The 19,618-nt window shown below is 42.4% G+C and overlaps 2 protein-coding genes across 2 annotated transcripts in view; one reads left to right on the top strand and one right to left on the bottom strand.

The window, feature by feature from the left end:
- Nucleotides 1-424: 424 nt before the first annotated feature.
- On the bottom strand, nt 425-1,481 carry LOC109678048 (IQ domain-containing protein F5-like). Its single transcript, XM_074059291.1, has 2 exons — nt 1,470-1,481; nt 425-874 (listed from the first exon to the last, which is right to left on the bottom strand). The coding sequence occupies exons 1-2, from the start codon at nt 1,479-1,481 to the stop codon at nt 425-427; spliced, it is 462 nt and encodes a 153-aa protein (XP_073915392.1).
- A 3,119-nt stretch (nt 1,482-4,600) lies between these two features.
- The window catches only part of Iqcf6 (IQ motif containing F6), a 63,248-nt gene continuing 48,230 nt past the window's right edge, over nt 4,601-19,618 (top strand). Inside the window, exon 1 of the mRNA XM_074059290.1 lies at nt 4,601-4,960. Coding sequence (XP_073915391.1) covers nt 4,601-4,960 — 360 coding nt within the window. The remainder of the gene's footprint in view (nt 4,961-19,618) is intronic.

Below are 19,618 nucleotides of genomic sequence, written 5' to 3'. Positions count from 1 at the left end.
CTAGAGCAGGCACTGGGGAAGTGAAATGGCCAGGGCCAGACCATGTAGGGTCATGTGGACAATAGGGAGGGCTTTTGAACTTGTTCTAAATTCAGTGAGGAAACATTGGAGGATGAAGAGTGAAGGATGGCACAGGTCTCCATACTGCACAAGTAGAGGGGATCATTTACATAGACCACAGTGGAGGAGCATCTCTTGAGTTGGTTGCCTTGGCAACCCTGCATCTCTCCCCAACCCTCCCACACCTCTGGTGACTCAGTCACTGGACCCTGATCCTGCAGCACCAGGAGCTCCCATATATCTGATATCCCAGAGCAAACGTGTGAGATGCTTTGTGTAATTTCCCCTGACCCTTTGCTGAGACAGGGACTTCCAGGAGCTTGTGTAACAAAGATACAGTGACACATATGTGGAGCAGACCGAGTTAGTGTTTTATTGGAAAGGGGATGCAGTCCATAATCCGACAAATCTGTGGCCCCATAAAGATATCAAGCTGGAGTTTTAGTTGGCTTGCTGTGAGCTCATAGCTTCCCCCCAAAGCGCCACGAGCATGGCAACTATGCCACCGCCAAAAAGCCTGGATGATGCGGACAGCGTTGAGCAAACGACAGTATTGCAGGCGGATGAACCACATTCGGATCCAGGACTGCAGCGTCACAGCTGCCCGTTCTTGCCGCACAAACGACTCCAGCATCTGCCTCCGTTTCTTCTCCAGCAGCCTGGCCAGAGTCTTCCTCCACCAGAACTGAATGATGCAAGCTCGGAGGGCCGCGTGCAGTAGCGTCCGGCGCACCAGCGTGCCTCGCCACCAGGCCTGGATCTTTCTGGCTGCGAGTTCACTGTTAGCAGGAGGCTTCTTTGTCTGGAAAGTGGGCTGGAAGGTTAAGAAAGGACACTCAGGGGCTGGCTGAGTGGCTCAAGTGGTCTAGCAAGTGTGAGGCGCTGAGTTCAAACCCCAGTACCACCAAAATAAAAGGACACTCAGAACATATTCCCCACCTCTCTAAGCTCCAGGGTGTGCCAGGAAGGGGTCCTGAGCCTGTCAATGATCATCTCTTCCTCTGAAGTTTATGAGCACTGTGCAAGGCTGAGCAGTGGGACCTGGGAGAGCAGGAAGGTATCCCTGCCTCTGGCTGCCATGTCAGTGAAAGTCATGTCAGTTAATGGACACACATCACCTTGACCGCTGAGTCTCTCTGTTCCCATTATACAATGAAGTGCACCTGGGCTTGTGCCCTCACCTGGACCTGGTGTACACTTAGATTCATGGGATCCACCTGGGGCTGGCAGCGTGGCTCAAGTGATAGAGTGCCTCCCTAGCAAGCTGGAGGCCCTGAGTTCAAACCACAGAATTGCAAAAAAAGAGAGCCCATGACCTCCCCTTTAGACCCTTCCACCTAAGGGGAAGTGACATCCTTTGCTCCTCCCACTCTCCCCAGGCTCCACCTCAATCCACAACCTGTTCTTACCGTCTTGCTCATGCTAATATTAAAAGCTTCTCTTCTCCACACAGTTTGGGGTCTTTCTCATCTATTTCCTATTTTCACTTCTTTTGCTTCCCGCACCATAAACATCAGTTAGCACAAATATACATGTGCACACACACACTTACTCCTGTACAATTCTAGACGTGGGTTTCTCTTTGCTTTGCCATACATTCCCCAAACACAGCCCTCACCACCTGACTCCCAGCTTTGCATGGTTTGGTTCTCACTCTCTGGGTTTCTCCTCCCCACACCAAGTCTGCAGGTCTCTGCCAACTGCCTTTCTCAAGCTGGTAAGGCAGCTGGAGAAGCCAGCCAAGGACAGGATAGGGCTTTGGATAGGACAATCATTTGTCCTAGATGGCTGGGACGTTTTTGGTTTCTGATGGGTGTTCTGAGTAATAGTTAATAACATGACTTTCCACTCATACATGTGTCCTGTTGAGACAATAAATCCCATGACCATTCCAGGCTGTGGGCCACAGAGAAGACCATCATCAGTCTGAACCACACGTGCAAGAGAGGTGGCAGATCAAGGGTCACCCCTAACCTTGGAGGCCTACACCACCTACCTTTGGACGGGGTGGGGGTGCAGGTTTTTCCTCTTTTTCCTTTTTCTTTTTCCTTTTTGTTTTTTTCACCCGGTACACAACTTCTTCATTAAAGGTACAGCACCCAGCATCTTTCTGTAACCAGAGTTAAAGGGGAGAAGTGTGGGTAGGTTGATCTTTGTATAACTAGGTACCAATTCTAGCACTCAATTTCCTCAGTTGCCGGGATCTCTAGTGCTTGTGTCCTGATTAACTATGTAAATTTTGAGTGTACCAGCTGTCTCTTACACCACAACAACCGCCCATGTTTTGGAGATAGATGGTCAAATCTCCTCAGGTCTGCAATCCCCTCAACTGCCCATGGTTAGAGTTAGGGTGGGTCCATCATCTTAGGTCTGCTTCCTTCCAGCCACAAGTCTGGCAGGAAGAGTGTGGGAAGGGAGAGTCCAATGATGTCATAAGGGCATCTATGATACAGGCACCAAGAAGACTTCCAAGAGTTGGACACTCTTTAGTGGAAATGTTCATGCTTTCCTGAAGATATGCTTGAGACTGAGCTACACAATGAGACACTGGCCTGGTGCCAGTGGCCCATGCCTGGTAATCCTAGCTACTCAAGAGGCAGAGATCAGGAGGATTGGCTGGCAAATATTTCACAAGACCCTATCTCAAAAATATTCAACACCACACTCACACACACACACACACACACACACACACACACACACACACAAAGGATTGGCAGAGTGGCTCAAGTGGTAGAGCACCTGCCTAGTAAGTGTGAGGCCATATGTCAAACCCTAGTACCACCAAAAAAAAAAAAAAAAGTAAGGCACTAAAAACAGTGTTTCATTGGAATAAAGGTGTATAAAGTTAGTCATTTTGGTCCAGTTGAAAAGACAAAGTTGAGAAAATTTACTATCTGTAGGGAATTCAATACATGGATTTCAGATCAATCATACAATGGAGTGAAATAATGATAGAAAAAGTTTGTGACAAAATGTTCAACATATGATTTACAAAAGGAGATTTAGAAGTGGCTCAGACACATTGTTTACATGAGGCACAGTGAGATATCCCCCAGACATCCTAGAAATGGCTAAAATAAGGAACACGGACAGCACTGAATGACAACGGACACAGACAAGCAGCAACTCTCCCATCCTGTTGGTGGAAAGTCAAGGAACAGCAGAAGCACCATGGGAGTGGCTTGGCAGTTTTTAATAAAGTTTTATATGCATCCACCCAGTAACTGAATAGTTCCACTCCTAGGCACTTACAGATGAAAAATGAAAACGTGTCTCCAAAATGCACGTGCATGATGTTCTAGCAGCATTCTTTTGACTAGTAGGTCAAAAGTGGAAACAACACAAATACCTACAAAAACATGACTAGAGAAAGAATTAGTCATTTTCATGTAATCAAATAATACCCAGCAATACTGTAATGGGATCAGACACCTACACATGCTCACAATTACAGCTTTAGCCCAATATCTAAACTCACTTTACTGACCAGTCTACTTTCAGTGACAGTTTTAAAATGATGGGTTTTTTTTTCTATCTCATTGTCCTAGAACTCAAAAATGTGCCTACAGCTCCAGACAAGATGGTTGTGCTCCTCTCCTTATCTTACTGACCATGGGAATAAAAAACAAATTTTAAAATGTCCAAAACAACAAAGGATACAACTCTGGAGATTGACACCGGTACATCAGAGACTAAGTAGACCTACGGCCACCACCCTGCCCAAAGCCACACCCTGGCCCTCACACCCAGAAGCTTGTGTGCCTGGGCCTTTCTTTAAAAACCAGTACTTCACTCTCCCCCCACCAGTAGGACTGTAGGGTTTTTTTTCTTTTTCTTTAAGGTATCAGCTCATACAGTCATTTTGCCTGACAAGATTAATAAACCTTTACTTCCTTTTCTGCAAAAACCCTTCTGCTATTTGTAAATTGACATTAAGTTTAGGGGACCAAATTTCTGGTATCAATAATAAGGAACACACCGTTAGCCAGAGAAATGTAGCTGAATCTGGAAAACAGGATGCTAAGTGAAAGAAGTCAGACATAAAAGAGCACCTACAAGATGACTCTGTGTACATAAAACACTAAAACAGGCAAAACTCCTGTTTTAGATTATCATATATGTCGACAGTAGAGACGTATCACCTTCAAATGGCACAAAGAAGCAGAGACATATATATATCTTAGTTTGGGTGGTGGTTAGCAGGGAATACAGAACTGTGGCAAGTCATCAAACCAAGCACTTTATGAAACCACGAAGAGAGAATCTGTGTCTCTATACTGATGTGAAGGAGTATGAGGGAAAAAGCTGAATTAAAGAACAATATGGTATCTATCTATGTTTCTGTGCATGAGTTATAAAGCATGAGAAATAGGAAGGTTGAAGATTAGGAAAGTATACACAGTAAGAATGAGCAGTGATTACCTTTGGTGAGGATTGTGGGACTGGGCGCAGGCAGGGTAAACTCCCTCACTGTGGCTGAATCACCTGTGTCTGGCGTATTTGGAAGCACCCACTTATCAACCTTCTAGACAGCAAGATGCATTCAGGCCAGAAAGCTCTTGAGGCCCCATGCAAAGCTCTTATTTATTTGACTGCTCTTTCTCTGCCCCTGAGGGCTTCCAGACCACAACCAAGAGATGGGTCGGGCAGTTGGGCAGCCACTGCAGAAGGGACCCATCTTTGCTTGCTCCTGGACCCAGAAAACTCACTGGGAGCTGTGAGGTCAGTTTTGGCAGAAGAGCATCAGGTTTGTGGAATCAGTGTGAAGCTCTGGCCCCCCTCAGAGCAACTGGCCCAGGGAGCACTGAGAAGTGAGTGTGTCTGCAATGTGGAGGGTGAGCACATGGGAAGGAGGCTGGTGAAGGCTGTAGGGGAACGCAGGGATGGCAGAGGCCATGTGAGGCTGGGGGTTCTGTGTAGTTCATGGGCTAAGGGACTGTTAAGTTGCAGGACAGAGAAAGTACTGGAGCAATGTGTGAATGGGGAAGGCTCAGGTGTACCCTCCTTGATAACATGTCAGACAACCTCAGTGCCAGAACAGCCTCTGATTTCCTTCTTGCTATGGACCATGGCCCCATAATTTTCAAATAATTTAATAATTTTTTTCTTTTCAATTCGCTGAAGCAGAAGTTTTCAGTTGGATCAACTTTTTCTGTTATCCTTAGCAAAAGGATTCATCCCAACCACTTAGCACATTGTCTTGAAAAGTGAGAAGAGTCACTGCTATATCTTTAGCCATTGCTTTGTTTTCAACTTCCTTTTCCCTTTGCTAACAAAAAATATAGATATGTCTAGTTAGAGCAAGCAAGGAAGTTATTTTGTTTTGTTTTGTTTTGAGATAAAGTTTCACTTTGTAGCACAGGCTGGCTTCAAGCTGAAGAGCCTCTTGCCTCTAAAATCCTCCTGCCTGACAGATTTCTAGATACATATGATCATCCAAAACTGAACCAAGAGGAAATTGATCACCTGAATAGATCTATAACACAAAATGAAATTGAAGCAGCAATCAAGAGTCTCCCCAAAAAGAAAAGTCCAGGACCTGATGGATTCTCTGCTGAATTCTATCAGACCTTTAAAGAAGAACTGATACCAACCCTCCTTAAACTGTTCCACGAAATAGGAAGGGAAGGAAAACTGCCAAACACATTTTATGAAGCCAGTATTACACTTATCCCAAAACCAGGCAAAGACACCTCCAAAAAGGAGAACTATAGGCCAATCTCCTTAGTGAACATTGATGCAAAAATCCTCAACAAAATAATGGCAAACCAAATTCAACAACACATTAAAAAGATTATTCACCACGACCAAGTAGGCTTCATCCCAGGGATGCAGGGGTGATTCAACATACGAAAATCAATAAATGTAATAAACCACATTAACAGAAGCAAAGACAAAAGCCACTTGATCATCTCAATAGATGCAGAAAAAGCCTTTGATAAGATCCAACACCATTTCATGATAAAAGCTCTAAGAAAACTAGGAATAGAAGGAAAGTACCTCAACATTATAAAAGCTATATATGACAAACCTACAGCCAGCATTATACTTAACGGAGAAAAACTGAAACCATTCCCTCTAAAATCAGGAACTAGACAAGGATGCCCACTATCTCCACTCCTATTCAACATAGTACTGGAATTCCTAGCCAGAGCAATTAGGCAAGAAGAAGGAATAAAAGGAATACAAATAGGTAAAGAAACTGTCAAAATATCCCTATTTGCAGATGACATGATCCTATCCCTTAAAGACCCAAAAAACTCTACTCAGAAGCTTCTAGACATCATCAATAGCTATAGCAAGGTAGCAAGGATATAAAATCAACATAGAAAAATCATTAGCATTTCTATACACTAACAATGAGCAAACGGAAAAAGAATGTATGAAAACAATTCCATTTACAATAGCCTCAAAAAAAAATTAAATACCTAGGTGTAAACCTAACAAAAGATGTGAAAGACCTCTACAAGGAAAACTATACACTTCTGAAGAAAGAGATTGAGGAAGACTATAGAAAGTGGAGAGATCTCCCATGCTCATGGATTGGTAGAATCAACATAGTAAAAATGTCTATACTCCCAAAAGTCATCTACATGTTTAATGCAATTCCCATCAAAATCCCAATGACATTCATTAAAGAGATTGAAAAATCTACTGTTAAATTTATATGGAAACACAAGAGGCCACGAATAGCCAAGGCAATACTCAGTCAAAAGAACAATGCAGGAGGTATCACAATACCTGACTTCAAACTATATTACAAAGCAATAACAATAAAAACAGCATGGTACTGGCACAAAAACAGACATGAAGACCAGTGGAACAGAATAGAAGATCCAGATATGAAGCCACACAACTATAAGCAACTTATCTTTGACAAAGGAGCTAAAAGTATACGATGGAGAAATAGCAGCCTCTTCAACAAAAGCTGCAAAAAAAAAGTCTGCAAAAAACTGAAACTAGATCCATGTATATCACCCTATACCAATATTAACTCAAAATGAATGGATCAAGGATCTTAATATCAGACCACAAACTCTAAAGTTGATACAGGAAAGAGTAGGAAATACTCTGGAGTTAGTAGGTATAGGTAAGAACTTTCTCAACGAAACCCCAGCAGCACAGCAACTAAGAGATAGCATAGATAAATGGGACCTCATAAAGCTAAAAAGCTTCTGTTCATCAAAAGAAATGGTCTCTAAACTGAAGAGAACACCCACAGAGTGGGAGAAAATATTTGCCAACTATACATCAGACGAAGGACTGATAACCAGAATATATAGGGAACTTAAAAAACTAAATTCTCCCAAAACTAATGAACCAATAAAGAAATGGGCAAGTGAACTAAACAGAACTTTCTCAAAAGAAGAAATTCAAATGGCCAAAAAACATATGAAAAAATGCTCACCATCTTTAGCAATAAAGGAAATGCAAATTAAAACCACACTAAGATTCCACCTCACCCCTGTTAGAATAGCCATCATCAGCAACACCACCAACAACAGGTGTTGGCGAGGATGCGGGGAAAAAGGAACCCTCTTACACTGCTGGTGGGAATGTAGACTAGTACAACCACTCTGGAAAAAAATTTGGAGGCTACTTAAAAAGCTAGACATCGATCTACCATTTGATCCAGCAATACCACTCTTGGGGATATACCCAAAAGACTGTTACTCCAGAGGCACCTGCACATCCATGTTTATTGCGGCACTATTCACAATAGCCAAGTTATGGAAACAGCCAAGATGTCCCACCACTGACAAATGGATAAAGAAAATGTGGTATCTATACACAATGGAATTTTATGCAGCCATGAAGAAGAACGAAATGTTATCATTCGCTGGTAAATGGATGGAATTGGAGAACATCATTCTGAGTGAGGTTAGCCTGGCCCAAAAGACCAAAAATCATATGCTCTCCCTCATAGGTGGACATTAGATAAAGGGCAAACACAACAATGGGATTGGACTATGAGCACATGATAGAAGGGAGAGCACACAAGGGAGGGGTGAGGATAGGTAAGACACCTAAAAAATTAGCTAGCATTTGTTGCCCTTAATGCAGAGAAACTAAAGCAGATACCTTAAAAGCAAGTGAGGCCAATAGGAAAAGGGGACCAGGAACTAGAGAAAAGGTGAGATCAAAAAGAATTAACCTAGAAGGTAACACCCACGCACAGAAAATCAATGTGAGTCAATGCCCTGTATAGCTATCCTTATCTCAACCAGCAAAAACCCTGTTCCTTCCTATTATTGCTTATACTCTCTCTTCAACAAAATTACAGATAAGGGCAAAATAGTTTCTGCTGGGTATCTAGGGGGTGGGGGGGGAAAGGGAGGGGGTGGAGTGGGTGGTAAGGGAGGGGGTGGGGGCAGTGGGGAGAAATGACCCAAGCCTTGTATGCACATATGAATAATAAAAGAAAGAAAAAGAATTATATTGCATATGGCAACTCTGAGGAAAGATCAAAAAAAAAAAATCTTCCTGCCTATCTCTCCTGATTGCTGGGATTACAGTTGTGCATCCAGGCACCACACCCAGGAACTCTATTTTAATAAATGACTGCTACAAACTGATGTTTATCTAGATTTTTGACCTCTCTGGATTATTGCCATATTGTTTCATTATTTCCACCTATTGCCTTTCCTCTACCACTCACTTTCCCTATCTTTTGTTGGATTAGTTGAGAATTCTTTGGAATTTTATTCCTTTAACTATTTTAGAAGTTGAGGGAGAGTGCTTGTTGCCCAGCCAGTCTCTCCATTTTCCTCATTTCCTCCTTAATCAGAGCATAACTATTTGGGGTAGTATTGTACTCAGAGTAAAGGGGGTAGGGAAAGCTCTTTCATCAGCCCCATTTGCAGAAGTGGGGGTTATGTGACACTCACTGACTAATGAGTTGTCAACAGAAGTCACCTGGTGGTCTTCAGGGAAAACAATGTAGGAGACTGTCTCAGGACAGGATGGCCTTTTTGCCTCTAACCCTTTTATTTCCTGAAATGTACATGTGCTAGCAGGCACTCTGGCAGTCATTTTGAGACTCTGAAAATAAGAGTCCAATCACAGGCAAGGAAAAGTGTAGTCATAGAAGAAGCCTGGATATAGGCAGGGGTGGCCCATATCTAGATAAAAATAATCTAATAATCTAAGTATTTGAGCCACTGTTGTTTTGGTTTCTATTATAGTAACCAAACACAATTCCTTCTTGACATGAAATTAATAGGTCTTATTTTGAGACCGGGTCTTGCCATGTAGCCAATGCTGGCCCTTCTGCCTCATCCACGTGCTGGAATTACAGACATGTGCATTTTATTTTATAATTTGCTATTAACATCTAGAGCAAATCACTTTTTCTCATCTCATTCAAAATTAGGCAAGAAGTTTATTTAGGTCAATTCCTTTTCCCAAACCCACTCCTCCAACAACCTCACATGTTGTTAACATCTTGAATATTATTTCCAAATTGACATTAAAGTTTTTAAAGTCAAATTTTTAGACTAAAGAGTAAATTTTTCTGGCTTCTATTGAAATGCTGCTGAAATTTAATTCCCATTGGGATAGGATTAAGAGGTGGTCCTATAAGTGGTAATATTCTTTATAAAAGACCCAGTGTGTTGCATTTTTTTTAAAGCAGCACAAATGGGCTAAAACATGACTGCTTTGGGTAATTTCCCTTTTAGGTTTTGTCTTTCATAAAGCCCATCGCTTAGTATGTATTTCAGGGAAGTGTAGGGAACTTTCTGGATCTCTGAAGATAAGAAATGGTCCTGAATTTGCTCCTATTCTTGAATAATACTTGGGGACCATTTATAATTCTGTGCTGAAAGAGAACTTTCTTCAGAAAGCTGGAGTGCTACTCCTCCCTTTTGCCCTCACTGTTACAGCTGAGAAAGTGGGTGTCAATCTGACTTACTGAGAGTTGGCTTTATTTCCTCTTTAGATATTTCAGTATCTCATCTTCAGCAGTTGAGATGGTGCTACAACATGTTTTGGTTCCATCTGTTTTCAGTCATCTTGGTGCAGTTGGCTGGTTGTCTTCAACTGGGATTCCTTCTAAAGAATCTCTTAAAAACCCTCTCATCAATGGCAGGAATCTGTCATCAACCCTTGGAGTGATTCCTCCCTCTACTCTGCAATTCCTTTCTTAGGAGCATTTGACTAAAGCTGGAATCTCTTGATCTTCCTTTTTGGTGGGGTGGTCTATTGTAGATGTGACATCAGTGGGTGGTCTCCTGGGCAGGGCCTTCCTGAGCAAGGCTGTCACGTGGCACCAGCCCTGCTATGCCTCTCCAGCCTTGCCACAGATCCCCCTGGACACAGGTCTTCTCTTGCCAACTGCATGATTATATAAGTTTTTGAAGTTTGGATGAAAATATTGTAGCAGATTTTCCTTAGTACTTAGAATTTTCCTCTGCAAATGGAAAATGTCTCTTTTAAAAAAATAAAGTACTTCTTCTATGGTTCTCATGATTTTTTTTTCACTTTTCTTCCTGAACAACTCAGTCTGAAAGTTATTGGGTTGGGCAGTGTGACATGAGTGTGTCTGGGAAGAGCTCCATCACAGCACAGAACCAATGAGGATGCCAAGCTGGGCAAGGAAGGCTTTGAAGTAGAGGGGTGCTCGGCAGAGGCACAGGCTGAGGCAGGAGGAGTCCACACAGGTGTTCAGTGATGTATCACTACTGCATATCACATCCAATGGCATAAGGAGGGCATCCTTGGTCCATAGGAAGTTGGAAATTGAGCACCATAAGGAGGAACGCATAGAAGGTCCTGACATTTTCTATCAGCTCGGGTTGGGCGAAGAGGACATTTACATGGACCAGCAGACCAATGAGGGGGCAGGAGCCCAATAAGCTGTTAGGAGCGTATTCGTATGTAAGGTTCTTCTTGACAGTGCTGGAACCTGAGAGGGGTAGGGAAAGTGTGTGGGAGGGTGAATATGGTGGAGATATTATGTACTTGTGTATGAAAATGGACAAATGAGACCTGTGGAAACTATTCCAGGAATGAGGGAGGGGGAATAAAGGAGAATGGTAGAGGGGGTGAATTCAACTATGACATATTGTAAGCACTTTTGTAAATGTCACAATGTACTCACAGTACAACAATTTAAAAAAAGAAAGAAAGGTATCCATGTTGGATGATAGCCTAGCATGGTGATGATAGACCCTGAATAGGTTATGGTGGGGCATCCACAATAGAACAACATGTGACATGGATGTCAGAGCTTAGACAGAATGAGGAGGTATGTGCATGGGAGTAGGGCAGCAGTGGCAATGGAAGATTGTTCACAAAAGGGAAGATCAATCAAATAAAGTAATTTTGAACAATGGGAGCCTAGGTGTCTCATTCTAAGAAATAAGAATTAGAAATATAGGGAGATTCCATAATGGCTCCCACAAAGAAGAATCAAAAGAACAAGTGAGAAGCTGCATGTCAAGGTGGGTGACAATGGACAGGCACAGGAACTCAGCAAGCGAGACATGGGAACCCTGTGAGACCCAGAGACCTGGGATGGCAGCATAGAGAGGAACAAGACACATTGGCAATCACAACCCTAGCTCCTTGGCTGGGAGACTCCTGATTTCCAGGAAAATGTAGACAGGAGACTCCTAGCAGGCCCCATCACCATGGTTGCTGGCTAACCCAGCTATAGGAGAGAGTCATCAGTGGCTTGGACCCCAACTAGGGGAGCTACCTTAGGATGCAGGATAGCTTTGCTTCAGTGAAAGAACCCACACCATCGTTCCACTAACTCCCAGAGCCTAGGCTGTTACAGCATGGCACCGTCATACTGCCTTAAGGTAAGTGGAACATAAGCCTCTGTATATCCCTATCTCTAGGCCCCACAGATATTCCATCACACTAGAACGAAGAGCTACAGCTTTATGAACTCAACCAGGGCCAGCAGTGCAATTGTGATCACAACATTCTACCCCACATGGTGCTTGCACTTCACAGGACAAATGGTTAGCAGGGGTGTGCCATCTGCAAGACCTGAGGAACCAAGGTACTTGCTCCTTGGGACCTGGAGCTTGTCCCCACCACCAATTGTCTGCTGCTGCTTTCAGCTCATGCATCACTTCTGGGCCTGAAGGTGTGCACTGCATGCTCCACTGCTGCTGTCAGTGCCCAAAGCCACCGATTACAGCTGAAGAAGTCATAGGGATGCCAGACACACAGGTGGCACACACCTGTGATCCAAGCATTTGGAGGCTGAGGCAGGAAGATTGCCTGAACTACAGAATTTAAACAAAGAAGCTACAGGGAGTCTACACTATGGCACCCAAATGGAATCAAAGACATTGATTGATACACCTAGATCTTTAGGAGAAAACCTTTTATTACAAACGCTACTGCTGTACCCATGAACAAATATCAATTTAGGGACACAGGAAGTAAGAACAAAAAAAGTAATATGATGCTACAAAGGAACACCATAAACCTTTAGCAACAGATCCTGAAGAAAAGGATATTGGCAAAATGTTCAACAAAAAAACTCAAAAGAATTATTCTAAGGAAACTTAGTAAGATATAAGGGAATACAGACAGATAGTTCAATGAATTTAGGAAAGCAATTCATTATATGAATAAAAAACTCAGCAAAGAGATAGTGATTATAAAAAAGAACCAAACAGCTAGGAACAGTGATTCACACCTATAGTCCTAGCTACTCTGGAGGCAGAGATCAGGAGGATTATGGTTTGAAGCCAGCCTGGGCAAAAAGTTCAGAAAAAGGGACTGGAGGTATAGCTCAGTGGTGGAGCACTTGTCTAGAATGCATGAGCCCCTGGGTTCAATCCCCTGTACCACCAGAAAAAAAACTCAGAAGATCCACCCCCCATCTCAACCAATAAAGCTGGGCGTGGTGGCACATGTCTGCTATCCCAGTGAGAAGGGAAGTGCATATGGGAGGATCCTAGGCCTGGTCCAGGATCTTTGGTGATGATTTCAAACAAGTGAGACCCTGTTTGAAAAATAACTGAAGCAAAAAGGTCTAGGAGTGTGGTAAGTATGATACCCTGAGTTTCAACCCCCCATATCGCCAACAGAATACAATTGAAGTCTGGAATTGTGGTACATCCCTGTAATCCAGAACTTGGAAGGCTGAGGCAGAAGGATCATGAATTCAAGGCCAGCTGGGCTACATAGTGAGATCCTGTCTCAAAAACAAAACTGTTCTTGAGAATCTCACCAACAGTCTAAATCAAGCTGAAGAATTTCTGAACTTGAAGACAGGTCTTTTAAAATGTCCCAATCAGACAGAAATACAAAAAAGAGCAAGGAAAGTCTCCAAGACTTGTGGGGCACCATTAAATTTTAAAAAATTGAATTACAGGGTTTCCAAAAGGTGAGGAGCAGGGAAAATTCATACAAAAACTGTTCAATGAAATACTGCTAAAAATTTCCTCAATCTTGGGAAAGATATGGACATCAAGGTTCAGGAGGCCCAAAGGAGCTAAAATAGATTTGACCAAAAAAGGTCCTCACCAGAGAATATTATAGTCAAACTTAAAATCCCAAAGAATTCTAAAACTGTAGGAAAAATTCATTTAATGGAAATCCCATTAGACTAACAGCATATTTCTCATCAGAAATCTTACAGGCCAGGACAGAATTTATAGTTCTGAAATTAAAAAAAAAACTGCCAACCCAAGAATATTATACTCACAAAAGCTATGTTTCAGAGTGGGTGAGCTGGCTCACATCTGTAATCCCACCTACTTGGAAGACAGAGATGGGAGAATCATGGTTTGAAGCCAGCCTTGGTAAAAAAAAAAAAAAAGTTAGCAAACCTTGTCTCAAAGACCAATCCAGGCATGGTGGTACACACCTGTAACTCCAGCTATGCAGGAGGTGGAAGTAGAAGGATCTCAGTCTGAGACCAGCCCCAGGCAAAAAGCATGAGACCAAGAAGAGCTGGAGGCATGGATCAAGTAGTACAGTGCTTGCCTAGCAAGCTCAAGGCCATGAGTTCCAATCTCAGTACTTCCAAAAAAAAAATCATGAGAAAGGAAGCAAAAGCTGAAGTAATTCAGCATCACCAGAGAAGCCCTGTGAGAAATGTGTAAAGGAGTCCTACATCTGGAAGCAAAAATACCACCATGAAAAGCAAAAATACCACCATGAAAAGATGCAAATAATAAAATTCACTGGTAAGGCAGATATATGATTATATAAGATATAAGTTATAAGGATTAAACCTTATAACTAAAGAAATACACCAAACAACAAAAATAATGAGAAATAAGCTATACAAAAAGATCAGAAAGCAACAAAATGTCATGAGTAAGTTTTTACTTATCAATAATAACTTTGAATGAAAACAGATTAAATTTCTGAATCAAGAGATAAAGAATGGCTAAATGGATTTTTTAAAAAAAGGCCCAATTATATGCTGTTCATAAGAAACTCACTTCACCAGTAAAGACACATAGATTAAAAGTGAAAAAGATATTCTATACAAGTGGAAATCAAATGTGAACAGGAGTAGCTATAGTTATATCAAATAAAATAGACTTCAAAGCAAAAACTGTAAAAAGAGACAAGGATGCCATATAATGATAAGGGATGAATTAAACAAGAGAAATGAAAAATGATAAACATAGGTACCCAGTGCTGAAGCGCCAGTTACATAGAGCAAACACTCATAGACCTAAAAAGAGATAGGGGCTAGTATAATATGAGTTAGAGACTTCAACACATCCCTAAAGCCTCTAAGTCTTATGGGACATGATTAAATGAAAAGAAACATGGAGAATTGACTAAGTCCTTGTCTGTTGCAGGAAAGTACAAGATGAACCTGGATCACATTTTGGGGTCAGAAAATAAGTGCTCAAAGAATGAGGACAATATGACAAAAGAACTCAGAAGCCAGGTTGAAGAGGCTCTTGCTGGACAAATGTAGGATATTTTGAGTAACAAATATAAAGATATTAATGTTTCATCACCAGAGGTCTAACGTAGGAAACAGATGGTCCATACTTAATCACTTTGAAGTATACCTGTGGACGATTCTTACTTACCAAGCGAAGGAGAATAAATGTAGAATGGAGATGTCTGGGAGATACCAATTTAATCAGCTGATCAAGATATTAAACCACACGGCTAAGGCACAAATTAAAATCGCACACGGCTGAAGGGAGCTACGAGAACACAGTGTCACTTCCACGCACTTCCTGCCAAGCACAGAACGACATAGCATGCTTCTAAGTGGTCCTTGTATCAAAGAGGAGTGTCAGGAACAACTTTTAGAAATACAATGAAGGGACTGATGATGAGTTACAACAAATCAACACTGTGGGAGGCTGCTGAAGCAGTGTTGAGAGGGAAATTTGTATCGTAGCCTTAAACCAATAATCTAAGCTCCCAAATCAAGAGGCTAGAAGAAGAACAAAATCAACCCAAAATGAACAGAAGGAAAGAATTGATAGAAATAAGAGCAGAAATCTATAAAATAGAACAACAGAATCAATGAAACAAAGAACAAGGTCTAGGAAAAGATCAACAAACCTCTAACAGGAGTGACAAAATAAAAATAAGACTCACATCACCAATATTGGGAATGAAATAGTTATTATCTCTACTAAAAAGATAACCAAGGGGATACCATGAATAGCTTTACTCACATAGATTTGTCAACTTAAATTAAATGAACCAAACTACCATAATTTAGTCAATAAGAAATAGATAATTGTTCTAGAACTATGACAGAAATTAAATCCATAATTTAAAAAAACTCCATCTAGGTTTCATTGGAGAATTTTAACAAACACTTAAAGACTGAATTAAAATCAAGGCATGGTAATTTCAGTTATTCAGGAGATGGAGGTAGGAGAATCACAGTCCAAGGTCAGCCTGGGGAAAAGCTCGAGACCCTACCTGAAAAAAACAAACTAAAAGCCAATGAACTGTGGGTATGGCTCAAGTGGTATCAAGCACAGGCTCTGAGTTCAGTCCCCAGAGCTTCCAAAAAACAATAGAATTAAAACCAATTTCTATACTGCCTTCCATAAAATAGGAAAATATGAAACTTTTCTTTTATTTAATGAACTCGATACTATCCTGATACCAAAACCAAAAAAAATGTGTCAATAGTCTTCATGAATATAGATGCAAAAATCTCTGACAAAATATTTTTAAAATTCAGCATTTTATAAAAGAGTTATACAATAGGACCAAGTAGGTTTTATTTCAGACTTGATCAACATTCAAAAATCAATTGATGTAATTCACTGCATTAATAGGCTAAAGAAAAATCATATCAATTAATGCATAAAAACACCTGACAAAGTCCCAATACTCCTTCACATAAAGAACTCCCAGAAAAATAGGATTAGAGAGGAACTTCTTCAACTAGAAAAAGAACATCTACAAAAAGAAAATTAAGGCCCTACACCTAACATTGTACTTTATAGTGAAAGTCTGAGTGCTTTGTTACTAAATTGGGAGCAAGGCAAGAATGCCAATTCTCCTCAATCTTATTTATCAGAGTGCTGGAAGTTTTAGCCAATGCAGTTAGGTAAGAAAAGGAAATAAAGGCTACACTGACCAGAGAGTAAGAAGGAAACTGTTTATCTTTTCAGATTACATATATATATATATATAAGAATCCTAAGCAATCTACAAAACAATTACAAAAAAACCCTCCTAGAACTAGAAGGTGAGTTCATCAAGGTCTCAGAATGCAGGATGAGCGAGCAAGTCAACTGTATTTCTACATACTAACAACACATGAGCCCCCCTCAAAAATTTTTAAATGCCAGTTACAATAGGTTTAATACAATGAAATACATGGACATGACTTTGATGGCAAAAACTACAAAACACTGATGGAGAAAAATGAGAGATCTAAGTAAGTAGAGACAAGAAATGCTCATGGATTAAAAGACTTGACATAATAGATCTCCCACATTGTAAAACTTTCCATCCCAACTGCCTACTCAATCTTCTTTGAAACCATTCCAGCAGGAAGGGTGGAGGATCTTTTTGCCCCATGGGAGGGTGGGAATCTAGGGTGCCCACTCTACCTTAGCTAGCATGGGTCAAGGTGAGGTCATAGATTTTTCTCTGGTGTTTGGCTGGAGTAGAGTGGTTATTGTCTAACAATAACAATATCGTGTTAGTCTGCCATTTCCTGGTGTTTTAGCAAAAGAGAGTTTTGTGGGAGGGGGGTATTTTTGTCCTTTCTCTTCAGTGTCTCCTGGTTTCTGGCTTCTTTACTTCCAAGTATAGGATATATGAAGCAAAAGAAGTTCCAGGGAACTCACCTTGGATCATTTCTTGGGTTCTGAAGCCCCTAGTCACTTTGATTTCTTTTCTCTACCTTTCAGTCTTGATGTATATAAATAAATACATTAGTCATGATGTATATAAATATATATATATAAAGTGTAGGGATTTTAATTGAACACTGTGAACTTTTAAAACTCTGAATCTCAAGCTGAGCATTCTCTGCATTAAATTGGGCTTTATCTGCTTGCCTCTTTCCTAGGGAATTAGCCTCAGTCACTGGCGTGGTGTTACCAGTTAAAGGGCTGCAGCGGTGGAGGACACTGGAACTATCTCTCGGTGTAGCTTGTTCCCAATCAGATTGTGCTGAATCCAAAGAGAGCTCTAGATTGCCCATGAGAATTGGCAGGGACTAGTCAGCTGACCTTGATGTTGAAAAGGAGCTCCCTCCTCAAACACATCTGCCTCACTCAGGTCCAGTCTCCAGGGCTGACTACTGACAACCTCTACCCACTCACAGGCACAGGTCTGGAGGGCTGTTGAAGAGCATAAGCTGGGTGGGTGTTAAGAGGTGTTGGCTTCCTGCCTCTCTTCCTGACACATGCTGTGTGACTCCAATGGCAGGTGCCATCTACCTGGGAGATTGTTTTGCCAAGTGGAACCTCTCTTCTGCCCCACCCCCATCAGCCTCCAAACCTAGCCAGCAGATGTTTCTACAGGTTGTGTACCAACCCCCTGCCCCGCCCTGCCTTAGATTCTAACTTCATTTCAAAATTATATTTGGATCATTTATAGAGCAGAAAGAATAAGTCACTTGAGCTCACTGAGTACTTAACCCTTCAGAGACCAGATTTTAAACACCCCTCCTCTCACCCTAGTGATATCTCCAGGAACTTATCTTGGAGAATTTCACACAGTCACCTTACAGAGCTAGACATTCAGGAGAGGCACAGCTCCCACAGGAATGAAAGAGGGTGCTTCTCTTCTTGCTTTGGAAAGAGGAAATTGTCCTAAAGCACCCAAAGAGAAGAGCCTCTCAGACAAGAGAAGCCCGTCATAGGCAGTAGGTCTTGGGCTGAACCTTGGCAACTATACCTACCAATGGTGTTCAGTATGAGACTGGTCCTTGGACCTGAAAATACACCACAATATACCTGGAGACTTTTTCTACCCTCACAGAAAAAGGGCTTTGGGGCTGGGGCAAAAGTCCCTCAGCTGTAAGACCCATGAAGACCCCTAGTTCCCTACACACCTCCTGAATGGTTCCCCCATTCCCATGTAAGGCCCAACCCTCCAAAGACTTCAGACTTCTAGAATGAAGGCTCAGAGATGAACATCTGAGGGACCCAAGGTGAGTGAGGGACCTTGGGCCTAGAAGACAATGCAGAGGCCATGAGACCAGCTGAGAGGGGGGTTGAGTCACAGATGTGAAGAGACAGGGAGATCCAGCAGAGCAGAGGCCCATCAGCACCCACTGAAGCAGGCCCAGCAGAGGAGTGGCAGCCTGGAGAGGGAGCAGAATAGAATTGGGGCTCGGGGAAAGGCATGGCACAGCTGCTTCTGAGGATGTGGGATTTAGAGGCTATGCACCCAAACCTATGACCTCCAGAGGCAAAGGGAATCCTTCTCCCTGCCACCCCTGTCCTCCCATGCTTGTTCGCCCACCCCCAGCCACTCCTTCCCTCCCCCATGTCGTGCCCAGTTCTCCCTGGAAGTAGCCAGCAGAGAGAAGGGAGCCTTGTTGCTCAGACCCAGGGGAGGAAGGCCACAGGCACAGCTGCTGCCTCCAGCCCTGCTCTGGCCTTCCCTAGGAACTGGCTCTGGCTGGCTGCCTCCTCCCCTATCCCTGTGAGATGTGGTGTCTGCCCTGCTGTTGCTCAGCTGAGGTGTCCTGTTCTCCTGGCTCACTGCCAAGCACTGTGCTGCCCCTGAGGGCCCTGGGGCTGGAATCCCAGCCTTCCCAGCTGGCCTTGCTGCAGCTAGACCCTTGGGGCCCTGCTCTGAATGATGCCTGGACAGGGGCTACAGGAAAACAAAACCTAAATTCTATACTCCCTGGGGAAAGAGGTTGGATTAGGTCCCTGTCTCTTTCAGGATCTCATTCAGCTGAGCCTTAAGGTGTCCTTCAGAAATAAACCTTACCAGGTCTGCTATCAAAGACAACAGCCTATGGTGGCTTGGGCCAGGCCCTCATGCAATAGACCTCCCAGTTATACCACCAGATTGGTCAAGTTTGCCAGTTTAGGTTTAGGTATAGGTTTTCCCATTTCTAGGTGTCTATGTCAAAGAATTATCTATTTCAAGTGTACTGGGCAGATGT

Source organism: Castor canadensis, chromosome 17 (genome assembly GCF_047511655.1).
Source record: "Castor canadensis chromosome 17, mCasCan1.hap1v2, whole genome shotgun sequence".
Taxonomy (NCBI): Eukaryota; Metazoa; Chordata; class Mammalia; order Rodentia; family Castoridae; genus Castor; species Castor canadensis.
Note: the sequence above shows the minus strand (reverse complement) of the source record. Positions and strands in the feature narration are given on the sequence as shown.